At 35.2% G+C, this 18,461-nt stretch overlaps 1 protein-coding gene across 4 annotated transcripts; it reads right to left on the bottom strand.

Moving 5' to 3' along the window:
* Positions 1 to 605: 605 nt before the first annotated feature.
* On the bottom strand, positions 606 to 17,480 carry LOC128227922 (beta-hexosaminidase subunit beta-like). 4 transcript variants are annotated; one of them, XM_052938867.1, is made up of 12 exons: positions 17,032 to 17,480; positions 14,458 to 14,576; positions 14,018 to 14,128; positions 13,611 to 13,712; positions 12,296 to 12,401; positions 11,861 to 12,065; positions 11,456 to 11,542; positions 9,803 to 9,875; positions 7,796 to 7,967; positions 1,760 to 1,850; positions 1,440 to 1,544; positions 606 to 872 (listed from the first exon to the last, which is right to left on the bottom strand). In XM_052938867.1, exons 1-12 carry the CDS (start codon positions 17,450 to 17,452, stop codon positions 815 to 817), a joined length of 1,650 nt encoding a protein of 549 aa, XP_052794827.1. In that variant the 5' UTR covers positions 17,453 to 17,480; the 3' UTR covers positions 606 to 814. The 4 variants fall into 4 exon arrangements, with proteins under 4 accessions (XP_052794827.1, XP_052794829.1, XP_052794825.1 ...); XM_052938869.1 differs by lacking the exon at positions 7,796 to 7,967 and adding an exon at positions 6,427 to 6,598; XM_052938865.1 differs by lacking the exon at positions 7,796 to 7,967 and adding an exon at positions 5,923 to 6,097.
* Positions 17,481 to 18,461: the final 981 nt, after the last annotated feature.

Below are 18,461 nucleotides of genomic sequence, written 5' to 3'. Positions count from 1 at the left end.
ACGAGTTATCCGGACACTGTATTTTCGGCAAATTGTGAGTTGAAAAGGGTTATTAATTCCATAAAATAATTGTGCTATGTAAACGGGCAAGTTTGACCTGTATTTCATGGTGTTCAACAAGTGTACCTAACTTTGTTTAAAACCATCAACCCTTCACGAGTTATGGTCCAGACACTTTAATTTGCAAATTCAGTCCATGATTCCCTAAACAATTAATGTTTTGTAACTTAAGTCATATTTTACCTGTGTTTTATGGAATTAAACATGTGTATTAATAATCATTTAAATCTGTCAATCAAAAAACAATTACCGTAAGTCCATTTCATGAGTTTTTGCCTGGACACCATACTTTGGCAAAGTGAAAAGGGGCCATAACTTAGTGATGTGTAATGAATCTGTGAACCATTTCATGAGTTATCACCTGGACAAGACTGACCAACCAACTTACAAGCTCACTGCGGTATACCTTAAACTATAAATACATAAAGTCATCATTATCAGTAGTTAGATATAGCTAACACCTATGCCACCAGAAGTAATGCCTAGATTGCCTGTTCTGTCAACACAATAAAGCAGGTAGGTAATTAGGGTCTCATAACACACAATGAATGTAAGTATATTTTATTTCCCAAGTTTTAACACAAAAAAACTGGAATGACATTATAATGTATATTATATCATAAAGTACCGTAGTCAACTGTCACAGAACACAAAACAGCATTTGATGCTAATTAAGTAATAGATTGATCATAATAGATTGATCATAGCACATCACAAAATATATTTTGATATTAACTCCATCCTTTATGAAAAATTAATATTCATAGTCACAAAACCCAGGTCCATTCACTGGCTCTGCAGGGAATCCTCGCCTGGAAAAATAAAAATACTTCAATGGGTACTGACAGGATAATTGATAAATGTGTTTCATCACAAGGGCACCGCAGTGAGAATTCCAAGAATTATTTATTTTTTTATCATTTGAAAAGGGGCATAACTCTTTATGTGTGTACATTCTCTGGCAACATGTGTACCAAGTTTCAGTTAAATATATACCCTTTCTTTTCTTCAGAAGACAGACAAGATTAAAATGAATAGCCTTAAACTTCATAAGAACATCTTTCATAAACCTTATTTTTATTTAGCAGCAAGACCAAATCGGTGATTTGTAAGCAATTTTTCTTTGCTTTTTAAGTTAAAAAAACAACAACATGATTTTATGACATAAAAATATTTTGTCTGACATGACTATATTCATGAAGAGGATGAATATACCGGTAGTCAATTAAGAGTTGTATTCATTATCTTTAAGCAGCTTTCTAATGATTGTCAAATTCTGCTGAATTAGTATACAACAGAATAGCATGTAAATGTTAAATATTCCTTGGTAGATATAATGAATGTTAAAGTCAGTTAGTTTTCGAAGTAAAGAAGTGTACCTGATAAGCCTACACCTGTGTTCCTCCAGCCTTCCCATTGCCTTCCCAGAGTCATTCACGTTGGCAGGGCTCCACAGCCGCTCAGCTATAGCAGATGCACGCGGCCTGAAATATACACACACTCATGCTTTATGGGCAACTTATTCATAGATTAGTATATGACTATAAAGGGATAAATAAATACCTATCTTTGTGTAGTATCAATTTAAAAGGTTTAAGTCTACGGTTAAGTTTGTTGTTGTTAAACGAAGAACTTGTTTTTCTGAAAATAAATCAACCAATGAAAGAGAATTGCCGAGTCATGTGATATGAGTACTCACCAGAGCCTGGGTGTAAGGTTGGTGTCGTCCACAAACTCTCCCCAGATACAAGTTTCCCCACCCATGATCAGTGCCTTCTGACTAGCGGTACCTGGTTAATACATACATAGAACTCCTTGAGGTTCATTCATAAACTAGTTTTCAATAAATACACATGTAGCAAATTTTAAAGCTTTTTAAAATTATATTTTGAATATAGACTGAAGTTACTGATGACCTATGAATTATATAGTTTTCGTTAGGTAAATGGAAACATGAAAATTACAAGAGCTGTCATAAGACAGCATGCTCAAATATACACTCCTTTGTCTTAGAAATGAATACGATGATATAATATATGCCTGTCAAAAGCAATAAAAAGATATTTGAAAAGTAAACAAGAAATGCAGCAATGCAACAAAACCATGTTTTTAATTATTGAGAGAATAACTGTAGCCTTCATTGTGAGATTCAGTTTCATCCTTTTTTCTATTATTTTGTCACGGTGTACTTGACCTTGACTCTAAAGAGCCACAAATGCAAACACATACGGTAAACTCTTCATACATACCAAGATTGGTCACAATATGTCAACCCTAAATAAAGTTATTCAATATCAAATGGATATCAATTTTTTGTAACAGTGACATTCGCCTAGGGGCCCCAAACACAATCCCATGAAAGGTCTCAATAAACTCTTTCTATATACCAAGTTTGGTCTACCCTAACTGAAGTTATTCAGTACCAACTATTTTTGTTTTTAATAACAGTGACCTGGATCCTATGGGACACAAATGCAATCCCATTCAAGTTCTCTATAAACTCTTCCTATATACCAAGTTTGGTTACAATATATCAACCCTAACTAATGTTGTTCAGTACTAACCATTTTTCTATTTTTAGTTACAGTTTTCTTGACTATGACTCTTGGGGTCCCAAACAAGATCCCAAGAAGTCTCTATAATTTCTTCCTATACTGTAAACCAAGTTTGGTTGCAATATGTCAACCCAACTAAAGTTATGCAGTATCAATAATTTTTATGCCCCCTTTTGAAAAAAGTGGGGTATATTGTTTTGCACATGTCGGTCGGTCGGTCGGTCGGTCGGTCTGTCGGTCGGTCGGTAGGAATACCAAATGGTTTCCGATCAATAACTTGAGAACGCTTTGACCGAGGGACCTCATACTTGGTATGTGTATTGGTCATCACCAGCAGATGAACCCTATTGATTTTGAGGTCAGTGGGTCAAAGGTCAAGGTCAGTGTGACCTTTACATGAAAAACGGTTTCCGATCAATAACTTGAGAACGCTTTGACCCAGGAACCTCATACTTGGTATGTGTATTGGTCATCACCAGCAGATGAACCCTATTGATTTTGAGGTCAGTGGGTCAAAGGTCAAGGTCAGTGTGACCTTTACATGAAAAACGGTTTCCGATCAATAACTTGAGAACGCTTTGACCCAGGAACCTCATACTTGGTAGGTGTATTGGTCATGACCAGCAGATGAACCCTATTGATTTTGAGGTCAGTGGGTCAAAGGTCAAGGTCAGTGTGACCTTAACATGAAAAACGGTTTCCGATCAATAACTTGAGAACGCTTTGACCCAGGGACCTCATACTAGGTAGGCTTATTGGTCATGACCAGCAGATGAACCCTATTGATTTTGAGGTCAGTGGGTCAAAGGTCAAGGTCAGTGTGACTGTAAGCTGAAAAAAGGTTTTCTGATTGTCCATATTTTATTTTCTTATATAGTAGACAGTAGAAATTTATATGTCACTAAATGCATGAGTTGAAGTATCAGTTTTCAGTGAACATCTAGTTTAATTATGCCCCCCTTCGAAGCAGAGGGGTTATATAATTGCTTTGCACATGTCGGTCGGTCTGTTGGAAGACCAAAGCTTGTCCGAGTGATAACTCAACAATTCCCGGACCTATGGTCATCAAACTTGACATGAAGATTAGGTATGACCAGTAGATGACCTGCCTCATATGCATCCAATGACAAATCAGCTGTCATTTCAGTCCATGCATATTTCATTCAATTGTCCAAATATTTCTGGCAACTTGTTCTTTTTTTAGCTACAGTAACCTTGACCTTCAACCTTGAGGCCCCAAACACAGTCCTATGAAAGGTCTCCATAAACACTTCCTATATACTAAGCCTGGTTGCTATATGACGAACCAAAATAAAATTATTCAATATCATAGGTGAGTTTGACGCCGCATTCCTGCCGGCTCCCCAAACAACGATGTACATCATTCTAATTACCAGGTTTTACTTTGTAAAAACTTGGTTAAAAAAATAAAAATGTGCTATTTAAGTTGATCAGGCGCCATAATTTCTATTTAGGATAATATGGAGTAATGAAACCTAATTGTGAGATAACCGTAAACAAATGTGTGAAGTATAAAGTAAATTGAATGACGGGTATATAATGTATTAGTAAAAATCCTAACTTGCCCTAAAACTTAAACTGGACACAATGTGCCCTAAAACTTTAACCTAAGTTCCTTAGTCAATCAGGGGCCATAATTTGTATTAAGGGCAATATGGAGTTATGTAATCTCATTGTGTGATGGTCCTCAACAACTGGACCGGATGCAGAAGCTGACCCAGACACTGGAGCAAGTAGTTTTGTCAACCTTATTTTTCGAATAGGCGTGCCAATAAAATCCTGTCAGCTCATTTAGTAAAACTTAATTACCATACTTGTAAAATTCAAAGGGATTAATCAAACATAGTTTTGTTCATAGTGAGGATTTCCATGCACAGTATTACCAGACCATCTAATGTACCTATCAATGTTTTCCCCCTCATCTGGAGGGGGGGGATTACACTGAGGTGATTGAGACATTCTTTAAATATGGTATCCAACCCTTGTTGAAGAAATTTGTCAAAATCCCTGGGATCAGGGGTGTTCCATGTGTATATAATCATATAAAAAATGCATCTAAGTCTGTTCATAAAAAGAAGTTTTTAATTTAAGTATTTCCTGGGTGGCAATATACATGGGCTTGTCAAAATCCAACCTGTCAGAAATCACCTGCAGTCTAAAGACCCCCCCCCCCCAATTTTCCACCCCTATTTAGTTGGGTAAAACATTTCTAGGTGCAGAATGTGTTAGTAGGGTAAGGTCATAACTGAAAAGTATAGTGCGACCTTTATGAAGCATAGCACAGAACATTCTATGTGATTACAATGAACATACAAGTATTTAATCTGTGAAAAAGCTCTTCATATAAAAAATGTGGCACAAGCAGAGTGGGTTTTAAATACAGGTTTTACAGTGTCCAGTGACAATGATTTCATAATATATGGGTGATAATTAACTTCTCACCATTGAAATTGAGAGGCTCAATTTGGTAGTACTTTGTCCAGTCTTGACCATATGATATGTAATTCACATACCAGGGTGAAAGAAGAAGTGTTTTATATCCAAGGGCAGTAACTTTGGTAAGTTCTTCCTGATAACCTCCCTTCCATACCCCTATCACAGTGTCACTAGCCACCTAAAACATTGAAATCATTCTACATGCCAGGCTAAGTATCAAAAGCTGAAAATTGCCACATGACCTCAAAGGCCATCCTGTTTCTTATACACAAGCAGAATTCATTACATAAATTTGGCTGCTTCATTTTTATAATAAAAGCAAGAGCCCCACCAAGTGCCTGCCAATACTTATACCCTAGTTTTGTTTTCAATGGAACAAGGGCAACACTTAATAATTATTATTATGGTCATTGTTTCACGTGTGTATAGAATCTGGCCAAATGTGTACTAAGATTCATTTGAATATCTTGAGTGTTTTTTTTAGTTTTAGCCAAGATGTATGGCATATGATGCATAATACATTAATACCAGACAGGCTAATAAAACTCAGCAAGCCAAAATAGCAAAGCCAAAGACTCAATATTAATTCAGTATTGGTTAATCAAGCTAATACAACTCAGCCAAGCCAAAATAGCAAAGTCAAAGACTCAATATTAATTCAGTATTGGTTAATCAAGCTAATACAACTCAGCCAAGCCAAAATAGCAAAGTCAAAGACTCAATATTTATTCAGTATTGGTTAATCAAGCTAATACAACTCAGCCAAGCCAAAATAGCAAAGTCAAAGACTCAGTATTAATTCAGTATTGGTTAATCGCTAACATGTGGCCTTTGCATGTGCAGTTCTCACCATTGAATGACAGTGGTTCAATTTTGTAGTATTTCTTCCAGTCATCTCCATATGAGATAATGTTCACATACCAAGGAGCGGACAAAATAGCTTTGTACCCAAGACCAGTGACCTTAGCAAGCTCAGCCTCAAAGAGGCCTCTTTTCCAAATATGAACAACAGAATCATCTGCCACCTACAACATGCAAGCGACTACAAGTAAGATTAGGGAGTGAATGGAACTTAGCTTGTAAGTGCATGGTTTTTGCTGTGTGATCAGACTATTAATTATGCATATTATTTTTCTGAACAATTGAAATGCTGATCAACATTATTATTATTATTCCATGTAATATTGTATAACCTAAATAGGTGTTTCACTCTTTAATCATTGCAAATTATGGACACTTTATGTTGTTACAATTAACGTACAGGACAAAGGTTTTTAAACGCTATTTGAAGAATTGATGACACTGCAAAGACCATGCATTTTAATCAAGCTGACACTTTTTAATATTATCTTACCATTGAATTCAAAAGGCTCAATTTTGTAATAGCCCATCCAATCATGGCCATATGAGATATAGTCAAGGTACCAAGGGGCAGATAATACAATCTTGAAACCAAGGGCAGTAGCCCTTGCAAGCTCTGACCAATAGCCTGGCTTCCATACATGAACAACAGTGTCTGCAGCAACCTAGACAGAACTTCAAGATTGAACATTGTTCACATTTACTATCACATGTATTTTTGTTAACCTGGAGGTATACTGTGAAATCATTTATATTCGTTGGCATGAAATTTCGTGGTTTGCCGAAAAATTACAATTTCGTGGGTACTTGAATTCGTGGTTTTTCATTTGTGAAAAAAAAAATAATCGAAATTGCTATCAACCTAGATCGTCTGCATTCCATGCGCTGGCCCTTGATTTCCGTTGTCTACATCACTCTGTTTATGACAATCGCTTAAGTGGTACAACATGCCAATTAGTGCATATATCCGTGTCAATTATCGATTTAATTGGAAATTAAGGTCAGTAAAGAAGATGTACATGTACCTTGATCCTTAATACAAATAGACGAAGCCATTGAATGCCAATTAAGAATTTTGCAAACTGTGAAAACACCGAGAAGGTCCGTTTATTTGAGTTAACAATCCCTAAAGATAGCTGATGTTTAAAATTCAATTACTTTTGAATATCATCTCATTTCAATATTTATTCACACGTTTTTGTTTAATAAGTATATTAAACGCTTTGTTTTGTACATTGTCACATTGGGTGCTCAGAAACCTCTAATGTAATCAATTAATTATTTAATTAAAGAAATAAAATCGAAAACCGACACTCATCACTCACATCTTGTAAACCTGGAGATTTTCATGAACAGAACATGGTATGATTTGGTTTATTATTTGTTAAAGGCTGATATAACATATTAACAAAACAATGATAGTAAGATATACAGTTAGACAGATATTTACGATCTATACTGCGGCCTCTGTAATGAATAAACTAGAGTATGTACATAACATGGCAATGAAAAAGGGAAAAAAGGATCAATATTTCGTGGGATCTTGAATTTGTGGATCACCCAACCCACGAAAACCATTAAATGCCCCACGAACTTTAATGATTTCACAGTAATACTAATATAAAACTTTTCTCACCCAATACTAAGTTCTAGCCATTTCTAAGTCAACTATAAATGGATGTAACACTTGTTGAACCAGACGTCCTTCTTTGTTCTTGTTTAAGGTAAAGGCATGTTTAAATCATAACTCAAAGTAATGCTTCACAAGCCAATACAATATCTAGCAAACCAAGCTTTTAGAACATTCACAGAAGTGCCAAAAGTTCAAATCTAAAGGTGGTTTGCTCTTATAAATGCCTTACCATTAAAATTAACTGGTTCAATTTGATAATAGTGAATCCAGTCTTGTCCATATGATATATCGCTTAGGTACCAAGGAGCAGATAGCACCACTTGGTAGCCAAGGAGAGTAACAGTAAATACTTCCATTTCATAGCCACTTTTCCACACATGTATCACTGAGTCGTCTGATACCTACGGGCAAAACTATTTGTTATGCAACTAAAGTGCCTCCACAAATATGTATTTAATTTAAAAATGATAGTATTCCTGAAATATCTGCTTTGTCAATAAGATAGAAGAATAAAAAAGTAATTTACTACATTCCCCCCCCCCTCTGTTCCCTTGAACCTAGATGATTATGAGACTGTATAAGCCTCAAGGTCTCATATAAAGGTCAAAAGTTGGATCATTATTTTCCAGGTGCTGTCTGTATCTCTCGAACCTTTTGAAGGATTTAAATCTTTATCACATAACATGCATAATGTTCAAGATTGTGTGTTCAAAATCAATGCTACACATATAAGGTAAAGAGACTGACCATTGTTATGTACATGATTTAAACTGCTTGAGGACATTAAATGATGTACAAATGCCCATGACCTTGACAACATGTGCAATAACAGAGGGCTCTTCATCACTGAATCCGATTGAGGTCAGACATTTAAAGGTCTTGCATCTTAAAACATTAATTTATGTTTCATTTTTCATGTTCTGATGCTGGAGTTTTCAAATGGCATTTGCATAAATGCCTACCACATTGACATTCTGAATAAGGCACATAACATGACTTGGATCAAATTATAGGTTGTACTTGGACAAACTAGCCCATGATATGGATCCTCATAAAAATAGAAATCATTAATGGAATACAAAAGACTGTAAATAGACAAAGCTTCAAAATATCCTTACAGCATAAAAAGTAACAAGCTTCAAAAAAGACAAAAAAAATGAAGAAGTTAAATACAGTGAAACTGCGTTCCCTCGAACAAGCGGTCGCTCGAGGTCGGAGCTTGGTCCCGAACTTTTTTCCTTCTATTTTCATATAAAATATACCCACGCTGCCTCGAAACCTAATTATGTCGAGCAGTCGAGCAATATCCTCGGTCCAAAGTACACAAATCGTGCACAAAACCTTAAGGCTCCCTCGAGGTCATAATTTCACACTTTTTCCCGAACGCGTGTTCCAAAATAAACAAACAATTGCCAGGTGTTAAAATTTTCGCAAGTTGTAAAAATTGCAATGACAGTTAAAAGGCAATTTGATAAGGTGTGAAAAACCGTTTATCACTGTTAACGCATGACCGATATTAGTTGATATGGGCATTTGAGATGATAATTATGACAAGTTAATGACGAGAAGTTCATTGTGAGAAATTTAAATGAGTAATAAAAATATGATTAAAACACTACCATATCGATCCAACATAGGAATCTCTGAAAATAATTCCTTCTTGTCACTTAGCTTTGCAATATGGCAAATGAGAAAGAACTTACAAATTGTCGAACACCTGAGCAATCTAGTGAAGGATCCATGACTGGGGGGATAGCTAGATCGGGTTCCTTACTTTCAAAATGACACACCCAAATGAAAGAAAATAATTGTCAAACACCTGAGAAATCTAATGAAGGACCCATTACTTATACCAAGACACCAACACGCCCACTCACGTCCTTTACAGGAAAGAATCGGTGTCTTAGTAAACAGTCTGTTTGACGACTTCAAACTTAAAATACACTGAAAGATATTTCATATCAAACTGGAAATTGAAAATCAGGTCGCTCGAAACATCGGTTCCCTCGAGGTTTTGTCTCGGTCCCTGGTGACCTCGAGCGATCGCAGTTTTACTGTAGATAACATGCTCAAACACAGTTTATAAATGTGCAATTCAACTTGTTATCAAATGCAATCTAAATTGTACCAAGTAGCTTTATTTTGCAATCAACCTCAGACAAGATTAAACAAGAACCAATCATGTATTGCTGTCTGGTAAAACAAACAAAGTTTTATGTGAACAAAAACCTCCTACCTTAGCCCCATTATCAATGACCTCCTGCCAAATCATGTAGCCTTTCTTCACACCATTCACAATGTTTATTAATCTGAAATACATCATTTTTATATCAACAACATGGAAATTTTTATAAAATGGATACCGGTATTCATAAAACCACATCAATTTCATTTTTTTTCTCGTCAGATTATGGACAAAAACAATTGGATCAAGTGGTCAAGCTATAATACTATTTTTCTATCTCACTTATAAAAAGGAGTGGATGATGTTGATACCATTCTTTTATTTACACATAATTATTTAAAATTATAATCCTGAACAAATACACCTTTATTCTCCATTTTTAGTGGAATGTAAAGGAAATACCCAACAGAGTATCCATTCTATATAACTGTTTCAGTCTTCCAGAAGCTGTCAGAGGCTCATAATTTCATTTTGTTCTGTTGTTTCATAACATGGCTTCACAACAATGTGTTTTTAGTGACTTTATTTAAAAAAAAAAAATGCATTTTCAAAAAATAAATTTGAGTGGTAAATATGACGAAAGAAACATCAGTATGGTGTTGCCGTATTTGACCTTTTGTTGCCAGAATTAAGAAACTGATTTAATTGCATTTCACCATTTTTAGTCTTCTGTTTTCATTGGTTTATCAATTTGCCATACAAAAGTGGCCATACTCAGTTAGTAATAATTTCTACTCAGCGGCGGGCTTTTTGCCAACATAGACCAATCATATAGTGAGCATATACCCTTGTCAATCTGGTCTATGTTGGCAAAAAGCCCGCCGCTGAGTAGGAATTATTAAACAGTTTTCTTGCAAGGTTGTTTAATTGAATATTAGTGTCTTTATTGATAAAGAACTCATCGTTTTATTGGTTTTGTTCTGGCATCAAGCTAATTATAGTGAACATTTGTTCCAAGTTATTTTTAAATTCCAAAACGCATGGCCAAATTAAAGCCAGGAAAATGAAATACAAGAGTTGTTGACCAATGTTTATCTTTAATGTTACCTTGAACTTTCACCTACAGACATGGGCCTTGCAGCAACACACCATCTTGTCATGGTGAACATTTGCCAAGTTATTATAAAATCTCCTTTAGCATGGCAAAGATAAAGCCCGTACAGATTGTTGAGGCAATGTCAATCACCAGCTTTAATCAGCTTGCACTCTGAAAAGCCAGCAACCCCAACAACATACTCCGATCTAAAGAATTTGACCAATGACTGTTTTGTGTGACCTTCAACTTTGACCTACAGACATGATTTTTTTTACATAACACACCATTTTGTCATAGTGATCATTTGCCAAGTTATTTAAAAATCCAATTATGCAATGCCAAGTTACAGCTTAACTAATTGTTGAGGCCATCTCAAGCACAAGCTAATCCGCCCTCCCAGGTGCCTAACGTCATACCCCAACTAAATAACAGGAACACCTCGTTACAAAGCGCATATTCAAAAATTGATGACAAGATAATCTCCATTTAGTACCATTAGTAACCATTCTTTGTCGGAATAAAAAAAAACAAAAAAACTTTTTTTAAATGAAACTTATTGCACATCTTGATAATTTTTACAACATCATTATACATGGTAACAGTGAGACTTTATAGGCCATTTTTGGAAGTCAACAATAAACACTTCTACATGTTTGCTTTGCTGTTACCTCTGCATGTAGTACTCTTCCAGAGCCGAGTATTTTTTCCCAAAGCCCATTGCCTGCATGAACTTTGTGATATCAGGGTTACTCTCCCTGTAAAAATGCAATAACAGGTCAGACATAATAACATAGTAATCATCTTTTAAATGGATCGCAGACCTATAGGAACTATTTCTGCTTGTCACAATAAAAAACAAGCAAATAATGATGTTAAAATGTGTTTAAAACAATTATAATTGTATCAATCAAAGGCTTATGTCATTTTTTTCAGCAAATGTTAAATGCAAACCCAATTAAATAGGTTTCTAATTGGGGAGTTAAATTACAGGGCAGAACACACACATGTGCAAAGTTGTTTGTGAATAGTTCAATACAGCAGAATATTCACCAACCATTTAACGGATTGCTTACCAGCATGTAAATGACACCTCGTCCCCTCCGAGGTGCATGTAGTGGTCCGGGAACACCTGGGATATCTCTGTGAAGAACTTCTCCAGGAAATCAAAGGTAGAGTTCAGGGCTGGGTTTATGGGGCCATACTCCCCAGTCCACTCTGTTCCCTTATAGCATTTGGTGAGCAGGTCTTCTATGGCCTTACCCCAAGATTGAGTGTGACCTTTAAACCATATGTAATACTAGAATGTATATACAGTATTGATGGAAATGTTAACAGAGGTCTTTTGAAAGAAATTTATGAACAAAGGCAAAGTCAATGTCATACATTATACATTATGCAATAGCCAAACGTTCTAAGTATATGAGCGTGACCTGATTCCAAGGAACTAATAACTGTTAGCATGTTGATATTCATTAAGATTATACTATGTTATTGGAGCTACTTCTTACCTGGTGTGTCATATTCAGGAATTACTCGTATGCCACGCAGTCGAGCAAACTCAATAATTTCTTTCACATTTTCATAAGTGTAAACATGTCTGGGTGAGTAAGCTCCCTAAAAAACACAAACAAACATTGACAGAATGAGAGGAAACCTGTTTCATAAAAATGTTACATATATAATTATATTGTATGTGCAGATGTAAATCCCTGCCCTTAATAAATGTAAACTTTTCACAGAAGAATGAATCGTTATTTTGAGTGGATAGTGTAAACTGGTACATGCATGTCAAAAGATGGCTGCTTAGCCATTGGATTCAAAATGCCATCCATAGGGCTTTAGCTTAAAGGTATGGCATCACCATTGCATCATATGTACTTCCGTTGTGTGGAAAATTCTCAATAAAAAAATAATGTTTTCATGACTGATTGACATGTTTTCACATGCACAATACACTTTAAATAAAAATTATCCTTATTCCATAAACTTTTATACCTTAAGTATCTATTATTGCTTGATTTATTATTTAGAATAGAGATTTAAGCATAAACTGCTGCCCTATAGTTGAAAGGTAATTTTGGAAGAACTGTCATGGCGGACTGTGCCATTTTGAGAGTTTGTTTTTCAAGTGGAGAGATTTTTCATAGGAATAACTTGACCCCCCTTTTTTATTGGCTTAAAAGGTAATTTAAAGCTTGTACTTTACGAATATATATGTTTATCATAGTCTGCATTCGCTCGAAATGCCTTTAAATATTGTCTAAAAATAATCATTTCACATTGAATTATAGAGGAAATGACAATGGTGGTGTGTAACCTTAGAATAATGAAAAGGTGCTGCAGTCTATCTTGTTTTGGTCGCACCCTTCTTCCCTTACGGATATCAGCATGGTCACCTTTCTGCCTTCAGAGAAATAAATGCTCTAGACCGTCAAATAATAATTTTGTTTTAATTAAAACTGATTAAAAATGATTTTATACATACAAACCACATATTCGGCAGTTGAAGGCTACAATTACTACAATTAAACACACTTCCCAACATTTTCTGTCAAGTTCATAATGTTCAAGTTCTTTCACACTCTGATACAATGTGCCTTTTTCACCCTTAGCATCCTGTGTCTTTTCAGCAGTATCCAGTCCTTTTTAACACTTGGCTTAAACATGAACTGTCCATTTCTAATGAGATCGCCAGTCTTCAACTCCAATCATAAATCGTAATAAAAGAGCTTCTACGAATAAGGTTTCAATAATCACCACTTTGACAGCTTAATAAGAACAAACTATATCATTTAAAATTTGACATCATTTATTTCTCTTTACCTTCACACTCATATCTGGAAATGTATTGCTTTCATATGGGAACGACTGATCATCTACTATGTGCCAGTGGAAAACATTGAATTTGTTCTGTGACATCAGCTCCTGCATAAAAGAATGGTAAACTTTATTCCATTCCATAGCTAATAATTCAGTTATATATTATTATGCAATTTGCATTAAATTTACATTAAAAATAAATTAATTATGATTGGAAGGTATTCCTTTATAGTATTCATTTCAAACAATGTATGTTTGTATCAAACATATTATACTTTGTACATATACTGGTATATACGGTACTAATTCTAGTAGACTTTGTTACAATTTTTTTTTGAATTCACACTTAAATTATGTAATACCATAAAAGAGTTCTTGCTAGAACAATCTTAAGACATGCTGCTACAAACCAAGTTTTCCTTCAACACTCTCATGGACAGGAAATGTCTTGAGGTGTCCAACAAAACACCCCTGTGCTTGAATCTCGGAACATCATTCACCGCAGTGGCATTTACAACAAACTGAAAATATACATCAAAATATTGCAATATAAAAATTAATTAATATTCAAACATATATGTCAGAGTGGAACATTTTCTGGGATTTCTTTAAAATGAATATATAATTTTATTTTAAGCTTGCAAAATATTGATACAGTACATGTCATTTCAGTGGATTTTACTGGTATGTTTGGCATGTGAACTCATTCGTACAATAAGTATATCACATAAATCAAAATTTTATCATACTGATTTTTAGATTAGGGTCCTAACTTTCTTTCTTGAGAAATATTTAGTATTTCTCAAGTTATTAAATAACAACATCATGAATAATATGCATATGATATTACAGTGCCAAAGGAGTTCTGGAAAACCAACTGGCTGAACGTCTCCAAACCCCTTAGAGCGCCCCACACTTGGCTGGCCTGTATGGAAGCCTCTGTACCATCTTCTGTAATTTGCAGAGTATCTGAAACAACAGCAAGTTAGGACTGGAATAATTGTCCACTCTCAACTGCATAACATGTTTTAATATTTGTGCAATAAAACAAAATGTGCTTACAAGTTTATAGTACTCTTTAACCAGTGTATTAAAAGTAAAATGTAAAATGACAGATAAAACAAGAGCTCTAACAGAGACAGCATGCTGGTCTATTTACACCCACTTTTAAGTTTAAGGATTGTAAAGTTTGATGAACATGGAACGCTGTTTAATTAGGTTACATGCAAAACCTTAAGCAGAGTTTCTTAGTAAAAAAAGAAAGGGGCAAAATTTATATAAAATGCAAGATAGAATTATCTAGCCTGAAGGTTGGATGGTTGGAAGCCCTTCTATAAAGTTTTAATGATGTACATGATGTATTTGCTGAGATATTGGTCACATGCAAAACCTTAACCAGAATTTCTAAGTCAAATAATAAAAGGTCATTATTTGCATTATATGCAAAATAATTTATTTGAGTAGGTTGGATGGTTGAGAACCGTTGTATAAGGTCTTTATGCAAAATTTCCAGTAGTTACTGAAATTTTAACCTACCAAGGTATGGTTGCTTACATGCAAAACCTCAACCAGAATTTCTAAGTTGAATAATACAGGGCAACAATTTGCATTTAATATACTTAAAATAGTGTTACACCACCAACGCATTGCCTTCGCAGGAGATATTGCGTCATTGCAGTATATGATTATTTCTCCCACCTCAGATAAGTAGATCAAAAATTTTAACCATGCTAGAAATTCTTATCTTGCCCACTGGCAAAGATCAAACAAGTACCCGTTTGGAACTCCTTTTTTATTGTCATAACACAATTACCTCCATTGTTGAAGACCGTCGTCTGTAGCATTATGGACACCTTGTCTTGTGGCAATATTTAGAATGCTAAATAGTTATTTCTCGCTTCAAATGGCACCATAATTTTTTCAAGAAATAATGCCTCAGAACTATTTAAAGACTGATTTGACTATTAACATAATCTGAAACACTGCACGCATATCCATGACAACCACAAATTATCATATATCCAAACGCATTTATTTTCACTACGCACAAAAGAGTTCCAGCCAAAAAAATACATTTTTACTTCATTTTGTTTAACTGAGGTGGGAGAAAAAGCATCTGCCATAGCCGCTGACGTAAGATAGGTTCACCCCAACCCTTGAGCAGGGTGTTTTGCAGAAACTCGGTAAACCTCATTTCCGCAAAACACCCTATGCTCAGGTCGGGATGAACCTATCTTACACGAGTTTAATTAAACTGACTAGAATTATATTTTTTAAGATGGAACAAAGAAATACCTTTCAGAAAATTAAAAACATCTACCTATATTACCTTAATTACCATTAATTACCACTTTGCAATGCCACATATAGTGTTGTCTAATGCAGGGGGACGTGGGGCAAATTATCGAAATGATCCCAGTGTGTGATATGCTTATTTAGGGAAAGATAGATTAAAACGATAACGTGGTGATCATGAATTAAGTTAGATTGGTTGGATAGTTTGGAATACATATCTAAAGTAACAATGCAATACATGATGTATTTGCTGAGATAATTACTAAGGAGACTATAAATTAATTGCTAGATTTTCATCCCGCAAGTATCCTCTTTTTTCTGCCCACCCTTAAATCTTATTGACTCAAATAAAAATGTTGAACTAGGGTCTATATTTGCGTATCAGTCAGGTACTCTCAGAGAACAGCATTTATTCATGTAGCAGTCACATGTAAAAAAAAAAGAAGTGTTATGCACCAGTCAATTGTAACCACAGTCCCCCCAGGTCCGGGGGTATACCGGGGACAGCCGGGGAAATGGGCCGTGTTTCAACCTTTCAGGTGGCCCCGCAGTGCCGGGTGAATCAGTGGTTTTGTTTTCACTTTAAATATAGCGGGGAATGGGCCTTACCTAGGGTCCCTGGGGTGCGGGGGCATTTGTCGGGGATTTGACCATCTGTTCGTCCCCGCAGGGCAGGGATTTTAGCCAGGGTTGGCTGGACCGAAAGTCAAAGTCCCCGCTATTCCCCGGACCTGGGGGGGCCGTGGATACAAATGACTGGTGCATTACGATCATGTTAAACTAGTAGTTCATCCTGTGCAATAAGAAAGAGCATGAACACACCTACCAAGGTGAAATACTCAGCAAATAGTCATCTATTAGCAATTAATTTATATTTGTGAAAGAGCATGAACACCCCTACCAAGGTGAAATACTCAGCAAATAGTCAACTATTAGCAATTAATTTGTATTTGTCTAAAGGTGGTTACATGCAAAACCTAAATCAAGGTGTGACTTAATTGACACCGATGCTGGGGTGAGGAGTATTATTTTCCTTAGTCCTGAATAGTCGATCTTGAAATGCTAGTTTTTAGGAAAATCATTTTTATAGATAAAATTCATTTCATTTGAATGTCTTTTATTTTCTTACATGACTCATCAGAATCCAGATTAGGGTAGCCATCACAGTTTGTGTCTATCTTGACTGTCAGTGCCTCCAGTGGAGTGGCCTTTCGGAGTAATGGGTCAGATCTAGATGCATGTCTAGACTTTGGCTTAAATTTCAACGTATCAACATCTGTACCAAATACATAATTTCTGTAGCGAATGAACGCCTGATCAATAATGTCACAGCGTTCTGAAGGCGTTGAAACACGGAACTGGAAAACACTGGCGTCCAATGTTCTTTGTGTCATACTGGTTGTCAATGATTTTGGTTGCGGCCAAGCAGAACCCTGTATTTTATCTGTGAAATCACGACCATTTTTACCCCTGTACTGTTCTTGAGTGTTGCATAGTACAACTACCAAGCAAGAGAACATCACACAAAATACCCTCTCCATATCAGCCATTTTGAAGATGTCACGTGATAATCACATGATTTTGGGGGCGATACTATTTCCCGGTCCCGGTCTCATCCGGTCCCGGTCTCCTCCGGTCTCTGTTTTCTAAATTTTATTGTAGCTATCGGGCGTGATCGAGAAGGTGTGAATGACAGCGGGGGTAATAGGATTACAAAAGATTACAGTTAATTAAAACATTAGATATATAATGATAATTATTTCACCATTTATTTCATATTTTATATCAATAAAACAAAAAATAAATTAAGGCAAAGATAAAAACATAGTATATGCACATGTTCTAAAATTAATGTAATGAATAACAAACACATTGTGTTTTTTTTCCTTATTAAATTCAGTTATAAGTAAACTTTTGATAATAGTAATATAAATAGAAATGCAAGAATACATGTAAATCAAATGTGTAAGTTAACTCAGTACTTCATAAATTCTAACATTTTTGTTTTGTTTCACTATTGATTTTGTTACAAGAGATGCAGTGCCACGTCCAGTTCCTGCATGTTCTATTTAACTTGATGTGATGAGTTTGAAATAATACATATTGCTGGCTATCTAATGGCAATTCTATTTTAACGATCATGACGACTTTAAATAAAGATTATTGTATTTTGTAAGTTATATTTCATTTGTAAAATAGCCTTCCAAATATTTCAGTAGTTTATTTATCATTACTATACTTACTATTATTATTATCAAGGAACTCTTCATAACAGGTTTATGACAATACACAATAATGTCATACCATGAAAGGTGTAAATGCGATATACAACGCGTGTCAGAGATTAGCGCATGTCCCTCGATCGTTAAGGACATGATAAATGGATAAGCCAGTTTTATTACACACGCACGGCTTCTGTTCGGTTCATACCTTAAAAATATGGTTGTTTATTATAATAAATGATTGTTATGCAAAGGGTCTAGTAAAGTTAAGAAATAATACGATAATAACATATAACCAAATTCAAAAATAATCAGCGTCAGATTTCTTAAACAGTTA

This window comes from Mya arenaria, chromosome 3 (assembly GCF_026914265.1).
Source record: "Mya arenaria isolate MELC-2E11 chromosome 3, ASM2691426v1".
In the NCBI taxonomy this organism is placed as follows: domain Eukaryota; kingdom Metazoa; phylum Mollusca; class Bivalvia; order Myida; family Myidae; genus Mya; species Mya arenaria.
This window is presented reverse-complemented; position numbering and strand designations above follow the sequence as displayed.